At 39.0% G+C, this 10,522-nt stretch overlaps 1 protein-coding gene across 1 annotated transcript; it reads left to right on the forward strand.

Annotated features, from left to right (window-relative positions):
* Positions 1–50: 50 nt before the first annotated feature.
* On the forward strand, positions 51–10,423 carry tmem192 (transmembrane protein 192). The gene is made up of 6 exons (XM_061056917.1): positions 51–197; positions 938–1,093; positions 1,575–1,836; positions 1,959–2,081; positions 8,978–9,083; positions 9,729–10,423. The coding sequence occupies exons 1-6, from the start codon at positions 168–170 to the stop codon at positions 9,841–9,843; spliced, it is 792 nt and encodes a 263-aa protein (XP_060912900.1). The 5' UTR covers positions 51–167; the 3' UTR covers positions 9,844–10,423.
* The last annotated feature ends 99 nt before the right edge of the window (positions 10,424–10,522 follow it).

Genomic DNA, 10,522 nt, shown 5'->3' on the forward strand with positions numbered 1-10,522 from the left:
TAGGTAGGTAGGAACCAAAGTTCGACAGAGAACGGCGGCAGAATAAAACACGGGAACCGGAAGGATACGGATATTTTGCTGCCCGCCCCTTATGTGTCATGTGAGGTAATGGTGGTTTGTTGTTGTTCTGTCAAATCATTCCTCAAACTGCCAAACATCAAAATAAAATGGAAACAAAGGAAGGGCCGCTTTATGCAGTACGTACAATCTCGTTAATGTTATCCGGTTGCTATGGCAACGGTTAATTTGTTCGCTTGAGTGACATAAATACCATGTAGCACTTAGCCTGGGTTAGCTAGCTAGTTAGAGCACTCAGATGTCTTTTAGTAAATTATCTTTTTCAGATTATTTTAGATTAGACCTTGCTTTTAAGCATTCCTTAAACATCTTTAAAAAAAATACGACATCGACATTGCTCCTTTTAATTTCATGAATTGGCAAATGGAGTTTACAAGTTTATTCATGTCAACAAGTTAGGTATTTTGACCTGGAATAAGCTATTAGTCGTGTAAATATACAGTATAATGTGCAGCATTAGTCGTGTCATTTTACAGTATAATGTGCAGCATTAATCATGTAAATATACAGTATAATGTGCAGCATTAATCATGTAAATATACAGTATAATGTGCAGCATTAGTCGTGTCATTTTACAGTATAATGTGCAGCATTAATCATGTAAATATACAGTATAATGTGCAGCATTAATCGTGTCATTTTACAGTATAATGTGCAGCATTAGTCGTGTCATTTTACAGTATAATGTGCAGCATTAGTCGTGTCATTTTACAGTATAATGTGCAGCATTAGTCGTGTAAATATACAGTACAATGCCCAGCATGTTGTGTTCGCAACAATTTTAATTACCATTTTTTAAGGTAAAACATAGACTTAAAAAAACACTCATTTAATTTAATTTTGTTCTTGTTTTTCTTAGCCAGCAGGCCCCTCGGTAGATATGACACGAAGCCTTGAAGAAGACTCCATGGTGGACGGGCCTCTGATTTCTGCCGACGCCCTCCACTCTGCCATCAGGAGAGAGTTTCAGACCATACCGACACCCTGCCATGCCGGCCTGCTTTCTTTACTGCACGTATGATAAGCACATTCATGGATTGATTTACCGTAACTCACTCACTAATGAGGTTATTCTCTAATGTAAAATAGTAACCTGTTTATTTTTGATGAATTTCATATAATACTGATTATCTTTATAATCATGTGTATTTATTGTTTGAATAGTTTTTCATAAATGAATAGGCCTACATGGTATTCAATGGTATATTGTGTCTTCTTCAATGGGTGGATTTTCCGCGCTTCTCTTGTTTACATACTTGCAAACTTGTTATATGTAATTGTAGAATATTTCAACTTGAATGGCTTGACAGCCCTTTTCAGGCATTATCTGAGCAATACAGCACCTGTGAAGGGATTTTATTGATTCAACTGTCCTCTTAACCTAGTTAGGAAAACGGAGAGATTTTTTAGCACATCCTTGTTGGTGTTAAGTCTCCTGCACATACCGGTACATAAATCTGCTTCACTCCCAGTGGTCTGTTCTTTATTTCTTTCAGGTCGTGTACGTGGTGTTGTCAGTGTGTTTGGCAGTGCTGTGTGTGATGAAAGTGGGTCAGGAGGAGGTTTGTGCGAGTGTTTTAGGTAAGGTGCAAGGTGACAGCGTCATTGTATTTGGGAAGGCAGTATTATGGGCGCTGGTGCTGTTGTTCACTGGGTGCATGCAGCACCATCACAGCCGGGCCAGGAGCAGAGGATACCTGCGTTTCTACAGAGAGATGCAGGGACTGAAGCACCTGCCATTCACTGTGCACTCTGCAGGTACATCAAAATGCACTGACAAAATGTCAGTATGTCAGTAGGATATCCACTAACTTATACATGTAGTGTTCAGGTTTGTCCACAAGATGGCAGTAATGCTACAAATGTGTGTTTGTGTGCAGGAAATGTTTTGCTGCTGGTTGTTCTGGCTGCAAGACTCCCTACTCAAGTGCAAATCTACATGCTGCTCATTGTCCTGGGGCTGGAGATGTTGGTGTCAGTGCCGTGCCTGCTCTATTACACAGGTAAATTATAATGGTAAATTATAATATTGTTTTATTCTGAGATTGCTAATATGCCCTTTTGTAGAACAGCAGACCTTTCTGATGTTGCCTGAAGTCTGATTTTATAATGTGTAGCAGGTCTTCAATGCACACACAGACACACAGGACTTCTCCCTCCATGCACACACACACACACACACACACACACACACACACACACACACATACACACACACATAATACAAACACACACACACACAAAAACTGTGTACAGTTTACCTTTACCCTGTTATTTTAATCGACAAACTACAACCCCACCTGATCTGCCACACCTTACTTTCCATTGCACCAAGAGAGATAAATAAAAGGTAAACTACAGTAAGAAGAGTAAAACTATCCAACTGACTTCAGAGATGAAGAAGAGATTTTTATTTTATCAGTTAGTATGGACTGAAAGATACACTTAAAATATAAATACAACCAGGAAAAAAAACTTCTCAGCAGGTCTGAATGAAACCATGAAATGTGATTACATTTTGGATTATTGTGTCACTTTCTTTACTTTCTTTACTCTCCTTCGGTTTTAATTATAATCAAAATGAATACAATATGATTCAGATTTTTACAACAAATAAGTCTAAAAAAATACATTGTTGAGTAACCCTATGATTAATTAAATTTAAGCTTTGTATGTACTTCAATTAAGCTGTATACCTCATGTTGACCCAAGAGACTTAAAGTAAGCATGACAGTGTTTATGCACACACTATTATTGGGCAGGCAGTCCACAGATGCCTCAATGTATTTGCTGACAGTTTTTGAAATGTTCTTTCCTTTAAAAAAAAAGTCTATGCATGATCACAATCTAAGATCAATAAACTAGTGGACAGACTGCACTTGCTCTCTAGCCCTCACATACGTTTTGCGAGTAGTGTCTGTATGATCAGAATGTGATCAGAAGGAGAGAGAGATGTCCACTGTAAGGTTCCTCCTTAAATGCAAAGCCTGGGGTGTGACATGTTAAATATGAATCTTGTAATGATGTTTTCCTCTGCTGTTAGATTTGTTACCTCATAATGTCTAACCTCTCTACACGAGGCTGCTGTGCTAACAGAATCACAAATGAAACTTTTTTTTATAGCCAGAGTTGTGATTTTGGGAGACTTTATCAAACACACGTTGTCCTCACCTCACCATTCATAAGAATGACGATTCCATTCAAATGAGAATTATCTCACTTCTTTACAGCATGTATCACAGAAATGAATCTCATTCTGTATTATGTACGCATTTTAGGGCGTGTGTGTGTGTGTGCGTGTGCGTGTGCGTGTGTGTGTGTGTGTTTGATGGAGGTAGATTTCTTTTTTTTTTTCGTCCCCTGTCAGTCACATCCCTGATATCTAAATTAATATGCAAAACTCTGTAGCATTGTATTTAATGGAGAATGTGGAAACAACAGCAGTATACAAATATATTACAATTAATTACAAATATTTTGGATTTGCACCACACCAATCTACATATGGTTTCATGATTTCTATCTTTAACATTTTATATGACCAGTCAGGATAAATAAAGCTCTGTTTTCTCTTCAATTTCACTTCCCCTGATAAAAGGCAATATCATTTATTCCATTACATTCCCTAACTTCTGCCATGGTGGGCCCATTTCTGGCATAGTGGTTTATGGAGAGTCACACCCTGTAGATTACATTACACAAATAGACACACACACACAAACTACCCCCACACTCTATCTGAGCACATTCGCATCACAATACCTGCCCTGCCCTTTTCAGACTCGACAGCATGACAATCAACCATTCAACTCCCAGTCCTCCCTCCTCCTCTCTCTCTCTCTCTCTCTCCCTCTCTCTCCCAATCTCTTTTTGCCAATCTGTTGTTTTTTTGCTTCCAAACACCATGCAGTCTTTGTTGGATAATACCTGTTCTGATCTAACTTTCTATGATCTTCTTTTCTTTTAACATCATTGGAGTTAGGAACTATTTCAATTCAATATTCTCCCTTTCAGCAATATGTGTGTTGTCTTTTTGAAATTACGTTATGCTACAAAAGCACAACAGGAGAAAAAAATTACTTTGTAATATAACACAATACTATACCCTAACCTTACCTTCTTCTTCCCGAATACGATGCACACCAGCCCATAAAAGTAGAACAGGAATAAACAGATAGACGGATGTCTATGGACGGGCGCGACCTAACCGTTAGACCATCTGCGCCCCTGCTTTACTAAATATTTAACTTCCCCACGAGATTGCTGTAAACATCCCTTCATCCAGATGTTTGTGCAGTCAGTCCGTCCACCCTTGTTCTAAATGTAAACATTTCAACAACTATTTCATGAAGAACTCTGCAGTTTGGAACAGACTTTTATCGTCTCCAGAGGATAAAGCTCTGAGACTTTGGATGATCCTCTGACTTTGCTTCAAATTAACGATTTGTAATGAATGATTTACAATTGTTTGAAATGTTTCAACAAATGTTGTAGAAATTCCCAGAACACACTTGCAACTCCCTTCAGGATAAACCATCACTTTTGTGATCTGGTGATGTTTCATCCAGCAGCACCATCTGATTAAAAACTCTGACGTGTGCATTACTTCTGTTAATGACCAGAAACCTGGAAAAAACCGCTGAGCTTAACTAATACAATGAACCTGGCATTTACATTTGTACCAGCTTAATATCAGCATGATGTCTGCAACAATTTTAGCCCGTCAAATGTTAGCATCTGGTTCAAAGCAGAGCAGTCTCATTACGCATGATTGTTCCAAAAATGTAGCAACCTTGTCAGGACAAGAACACACTTTATAGCTTCAAAATGTGTACTTTCCTCACACCCAATATCATGATCTTGAGTGTTGTCTGTTATGTACTTTTAAAAGTCATTACCTGTTAACATTTAATGACAAAAATAAAGTTCATTTATTGGCAATCCGGAGAAGGTTTTGTTTAGTCCAATACGCAATAAGGGAAAATGTAGTTAAAGATGCTCTATCAGAGGATATTGATATTGAAGAATGTGTAATGAAAGGAAATCCATATTAAAGGTGTGTTTGGCAGCTGAGGGGCACTGATTTTTGCTGCAGATACCAGAGAGGCAGGTGAGAAGATAAGAGGCATTAGGATTTAGCCTAGCCAAAGGGTAGCCCTCGACCCACTCCACCCAAACACACTAACACACACACACATTGTCCCGCTGTGTTTACAGTCAGGGTGATCCAGAGTGTATGTGGGGGTATCTGTGATCGCCTGCTACATTCCTGCTCAGATCAGTGCAGTCAGGCATGATGCAAACCCAGCGACGCCTTGCAGCACAAACCTCTTTAAGCAAACACACACTCGCTCTGATGCTAAGTCAAGGTGACATCACGAGGAAATAAAAAAACATTTTTTTTAGGAGACAGAGAAGGAGAGATGTAATGCCTGCAGCTATGAAGTCCATACAGGAAGGCCTCGTTCAACTTCTCTTTGAAGTGCATGCTCATTGTGAGTGTGTGTGTGCTTGTGTGTGTGTGTCTTTGAGGTTTGCTGTATTTTTCTGCCTCTCATTTTAACATGAATACACTCTCCTCTATAGAGCTACATACACATCAAAGCCATGTCTTGTCCTTCAAAGGCTTAATTTAGAATACTTCTCTCTCCTCTGCTAGGCAAGAAGTTAGTGTAAGCACTGCGGGGCACACAGTTACCACACACACACACACACACACACACATCCCTACATACTTACAGTACACCGCTGTCACAAACAAAACTTATGGACTGTAAGACAGGGAAAATGTCAGATGAGATAATGAAATGTTGCACACAAAGAATGTCATAGATTATTCGGTTTTCTCCTGTAAGCAGTGGTGAAGAAAATATTCAGATCTCACAGTCGTTGAAGGTGTAAGTAATTTAACTACAAGTAATGTTTCTGTAATGTCTTTGCATGAAATGTAAAATGATGTGGAAATGTGCAGAAACACATTCTGAAGTTAAAGTATCCAAATGCAGATGAATGTCCTTTTTAAATGTTTTAGTTTAAATCAAATGAGGAGAGAAAGATTAGACTGCTGATGGAGGGATGAAATATTTTGAGAAAAGAAAAAAAATCCAAGATTTGTGAGTTTAAATCTAAATTAAAAAAAACAGTGAAAAGAAAAACTCAAGAGAAGTTTTAATATTTTTTTATGGTTATAAAATCACATATATGACAGTAGAAACAATCCAACAATAAAGTTTTTAGTTTTCATTGAAAATGTCTACAGGCAATATTACAAACTATGTTGTCATATCATAGATACAGTCTGCTAATTCCCTTTCAGAGCTGCGTTCATCCTTCTTTAACTGATTCTTCTTCTCTGCTCAGGTTTGTCCTTGAAGCAAATCTTTGCACCTTTTCTATCAGGTCTTCAGCTCCTGTAGAGCCAAGAACCAGGATTAACTTTTCAGCATATTGTCGACTTGCATCCTACTTTAAATTTCTTTATTGTCCTGTGTTACGACTGAAATGTGATCTTCCTCCTGTCTGCCTCTTCGTCTTGTGGTGTCTTCATCCTGTCTCCACATGCTTGCTGGGATCCATTTCCCTCTGGTTCTTTGATTTTTTTGCTTCAAGCAGTGCGTGTACTTGTGAGCACTGTATGTGTTACCATAAGCTGTTAGCACCTCTGCAGCTTCACCGTTATCACCTGGAAATGTGCACCTCTTAATGGGTGATCCGAGCTTCTCAGATCTGCGTAGACCATGTCTGAGCACTGTATGTCCAACTGTGTGAGCGTGTGAAAGTCTCTATCAGGAGTGTGTGAAATGTGCCACCTCCTCCACACTGTTCCCTTCATCCTTCCATCCATCAATCCATCCATGCTTCCCGGTTTCTGTGTCCAATTTTGACCCCCTGCTGCTAATACACGCAACTCCACAGACTGGAAGGTCTTTCAGGTTTGAAAATTAAACATATTTACGGATATGTTTTAAAAGCTATGACTAAAGTAAAATAACATTTATTCAAAACCTAAATTTTTCAGATGTAATTCCGCTATTCATTTTCCATATTTAGGAACTTGCTCAAAAATAATGATTTTATTTGGAAAACAGAGCTTTAACATCCGTCCCAACACTCACATTCATGATATTTGGTGTCAGGAAAGTACACATTTCCAGATGTGTGTGCTCTGGACTCCCTGAGTGACAGATTTGATATATTTAAAAAAAATAGATCAAACACTTTGTTTCCCCCACAAGTCTTAATGAGTTGTTTATGTGAAAACAAGTTTTACATCTGTCAAACAAAAATAACAACTATTCACTTGGAAAACAAAATCAATACCATTAAATAGCATAGACAAACCCTAACGTCTAAACATGTTTAGAAGGGAAGAAGACATCAAAAATCAAAATAGTAGTCATATAAGTGATTATTCAAGGAAGGCAATCATTTTAAGAGCAGGTTGCCTAGCAGTTCTATAAACAGAGGCTATTGTCCTCCAAGCGGGCAGTCTAAAGTTCAAATCTAACCTTCAGCTCCTTTCCCACATGTCATCCCTCCCTCTCTCTGGATTCCTACTCTATCCACTGTCCTATCTTATTTACCCCCCCCCCCCCCCCCCCCCCCCTCCAAAAAAAGGGAACGACATATTCTGTTCATGATTCCTGATTCTCATTCCTTTTTTAGTTCTAAGGATAGTTATCATACGATAATTTTTCAAATGGAAGTTTTCAGACAAAACTGCACTTCAACTGAATGTATGCTGCAAAAGTCCTATCACCATTTAACCTCTGGCATCTCTCAAAGTAATTTTTAATTCATTATTCTTGATTGCTACAAATATCTTAAATATCTAAATATATATCTAAATAACATTTTAGGAAATTAAAGAAACTTCCAGAAGAGTATTTGATGAAAGAGTTTCCCAAAAGGCTTTAAAAACACAGTTTTTCTTAAGGAGGTAAAGAAAATGTCAAATTATTTGAATATTATTCCAATATAAAATAATATTATTAAAACCAACCAATGCCACATCAATTGTTTTTAACCAACTTCATTTTTATGTTTATAGGTTCTTTTTGGCTTGTTTTTTGTTTTGTTTTCCTAAGCATCAAATAGAAACATTGTCAAGGATGGTAGAATTTTAAAGGAAATCTATTATTAGAAACTTAATTCGTAATTGAAAATCATTATTTTTTTGGTGCTCAAATGTTGACCTTTGAAGAGATTAACTTAACTGTCTCTGCCTTTCTGGAATGTCTCTCTTTCTCACATACTTGCTTACTATTGCTGTATGTACACACACACACACACACACACACACACACACACACACACACACACTCACATAGGTTTAGGGCTTCATTATGCAGGAATGTGCAGTATTTCTTTAGATTGTGTGTCACTGTGGATGCAGAGATGCTGCACTGTAGCAAAGTAAAGATAGCGCTCTTTAGAACCTCCCTGACAATTTCCTCTGGCTAATGACACCGAGTCTTATCAATACTGCGGCAGCTCCTCCCTCTGCCCTTCCTCACTCACTCACCCAGCTAACTTCACACACCTCAGGCTTATCTCGATTCAAACAGCACCCGCATCTCCCATTTTTTAAGCACCCGCTCCTCTTCCGGCTTCTGTATACCCCATAGCCACACCTTGCTGCTAACCCCGCCTCCTGTGTAAAGGTGTATGTTTAGGGTGAGAGAATTAGAGGTTTGAGTGCAGGATATGGCAGCCCATAAGAGCTAAGTGCAGGATATAACAGTCTGTGTGTTTAGGAGAGGGATGGAAAACAGTAAAAAAACAAATGAGTGCTGTTTCTCACCTGAGTGGTTCATGTTTGCAGCACAGCTCTCACTGCACTATAACATCTGTGTGCAAGATAAAGTGTCAGTTTTGATTTCTGTGCTTGTGGTATTAGTGAAGGTGATGCGGTTCAACAGAGAGCGAGCGGCGCCAGACGTGAGCCAAGAGGAACATTCACGCAACTTCAGCGTCACAAGCGTGCCAACTGAGACTGGCTTCAGGTACAAAGATTACACTCAAGAAGCCCCTTTAATACATCCCCAGTGTTGCTTCCAGCTCTGCAGACATAACATCATACATAGGCACTTTTCCTGCTCCAAATTTCCTGCTTCTGAAAGTTCTGTTACAATTTATATTGAATAACATCATTGGTCAAATTTTGACCTCCTCATGTAAGATTCATCCTAAGCATGTGTCTTCCATTACATTTGTCATTGCTCACCCATTTTCTGGAATGAAGGTAAACAAAAATCCTGCACATTTATACAATTGAGTATTGTCTATCCATGAGGAAACACTGTGATGTGACTTGCAAATAATCATTTCTGCTGATAATGCTTCCCTTTTTAAAGAACATTAGAAAACAAAACAAATTAAAGTAGGACTTTAGCTAAGCTAGAGAGCTGCAGGTTGAGTACCGCAGGTCCAAATATTCGATTAATTGATCCGTCGACACCTAAATGATTAGTTGTCTCAGCTCTACAAGTGTTCTTTTTTTTCCTGATCTCATCGGAACAACATATAGTGTGTGAGGGAAGAATAAGGAGCTCGTGTTCATCTTAGATAATGGACAGGCAGTGCAAATGTGTACCTTATTTGTTCTTATCCCACAGAACATAAAGATTGTGTGCTAATATGTGTCACAGGGAGTGCTCGAGTCTTGAGGAGGTGGTGGAGAAGCAAGCCGACCTGATCGAGTACCTGAAACAGCACAACACCTTACTGAGCAAAAGGCTGCTCAACCTCACCGCTCAGCACTGACCACAGTCCAACCTCCTCCTGGGCCTCCTCTTCCTCTAACCTGTGAGGAAAGGAAGGGGATCTGTGGATTTTGAAAGAGCGGACTCAAGCTTGAAGAAACAGTTGATAAAAACATTAATACGTAAGACAATCCCTGCGAACGCGAGCACCTGTGCGCACAGACTTGAAGACGGAGATGGAGAGATTGCGCAGGAGGAGGTGAGCTGTAAGTGTAGGGCAGTTAAAAAAAAGGGGAGGTGGTGGGAGGAGGAGGAGGGGGGGAGTCATGGGTCACAGATCAGAGGTGAGGGGTTTTTATCACTGTGTTACGACCCTCAGTGACCCACGTTTGCTGCCGTTTGTGTTACTGTGAGAGAAACAGAAGGGGCAAAATAGTTTTAGAGATCATTTGCACTAAAGGGGGGGACTGCAAGAGGAGGAGTTAGAGGAGGGAGCGAGTAAAATGTCTGAAAGTGCTTTTTTATTTGTCTGATTGTGTAAATGTTTCAATTGGTTGTAGTTTTTTTTTCTATCTTGTTCAGTAATGTAGGCTGTGTGTACTGTATTTGGTCTGATTCCAATAAATCTATAATAATCTCAAGTTTTGTGTGCGACAGTTAAGTGTTAACTTTGTGTAGGGTAATGTAATAGCTAAAGGAAAAAAAACACAAACAATAGTACTGCTGACACTTTCAACAAT

Source organism: Labrus mixtus, chromosome 2, assembly GCF_963584025.1.
Source record: "Labrus mixtus chromosome 2, fLabMix1.1, whole genome shotgun sequence".
NCBI classification, from domain to species: domain Eukaryota; kingdom Metazoa; phylum Chordata; class Actinopteri; order Labriformes; family Labridae; genus Labrus; species Labrus mixtus.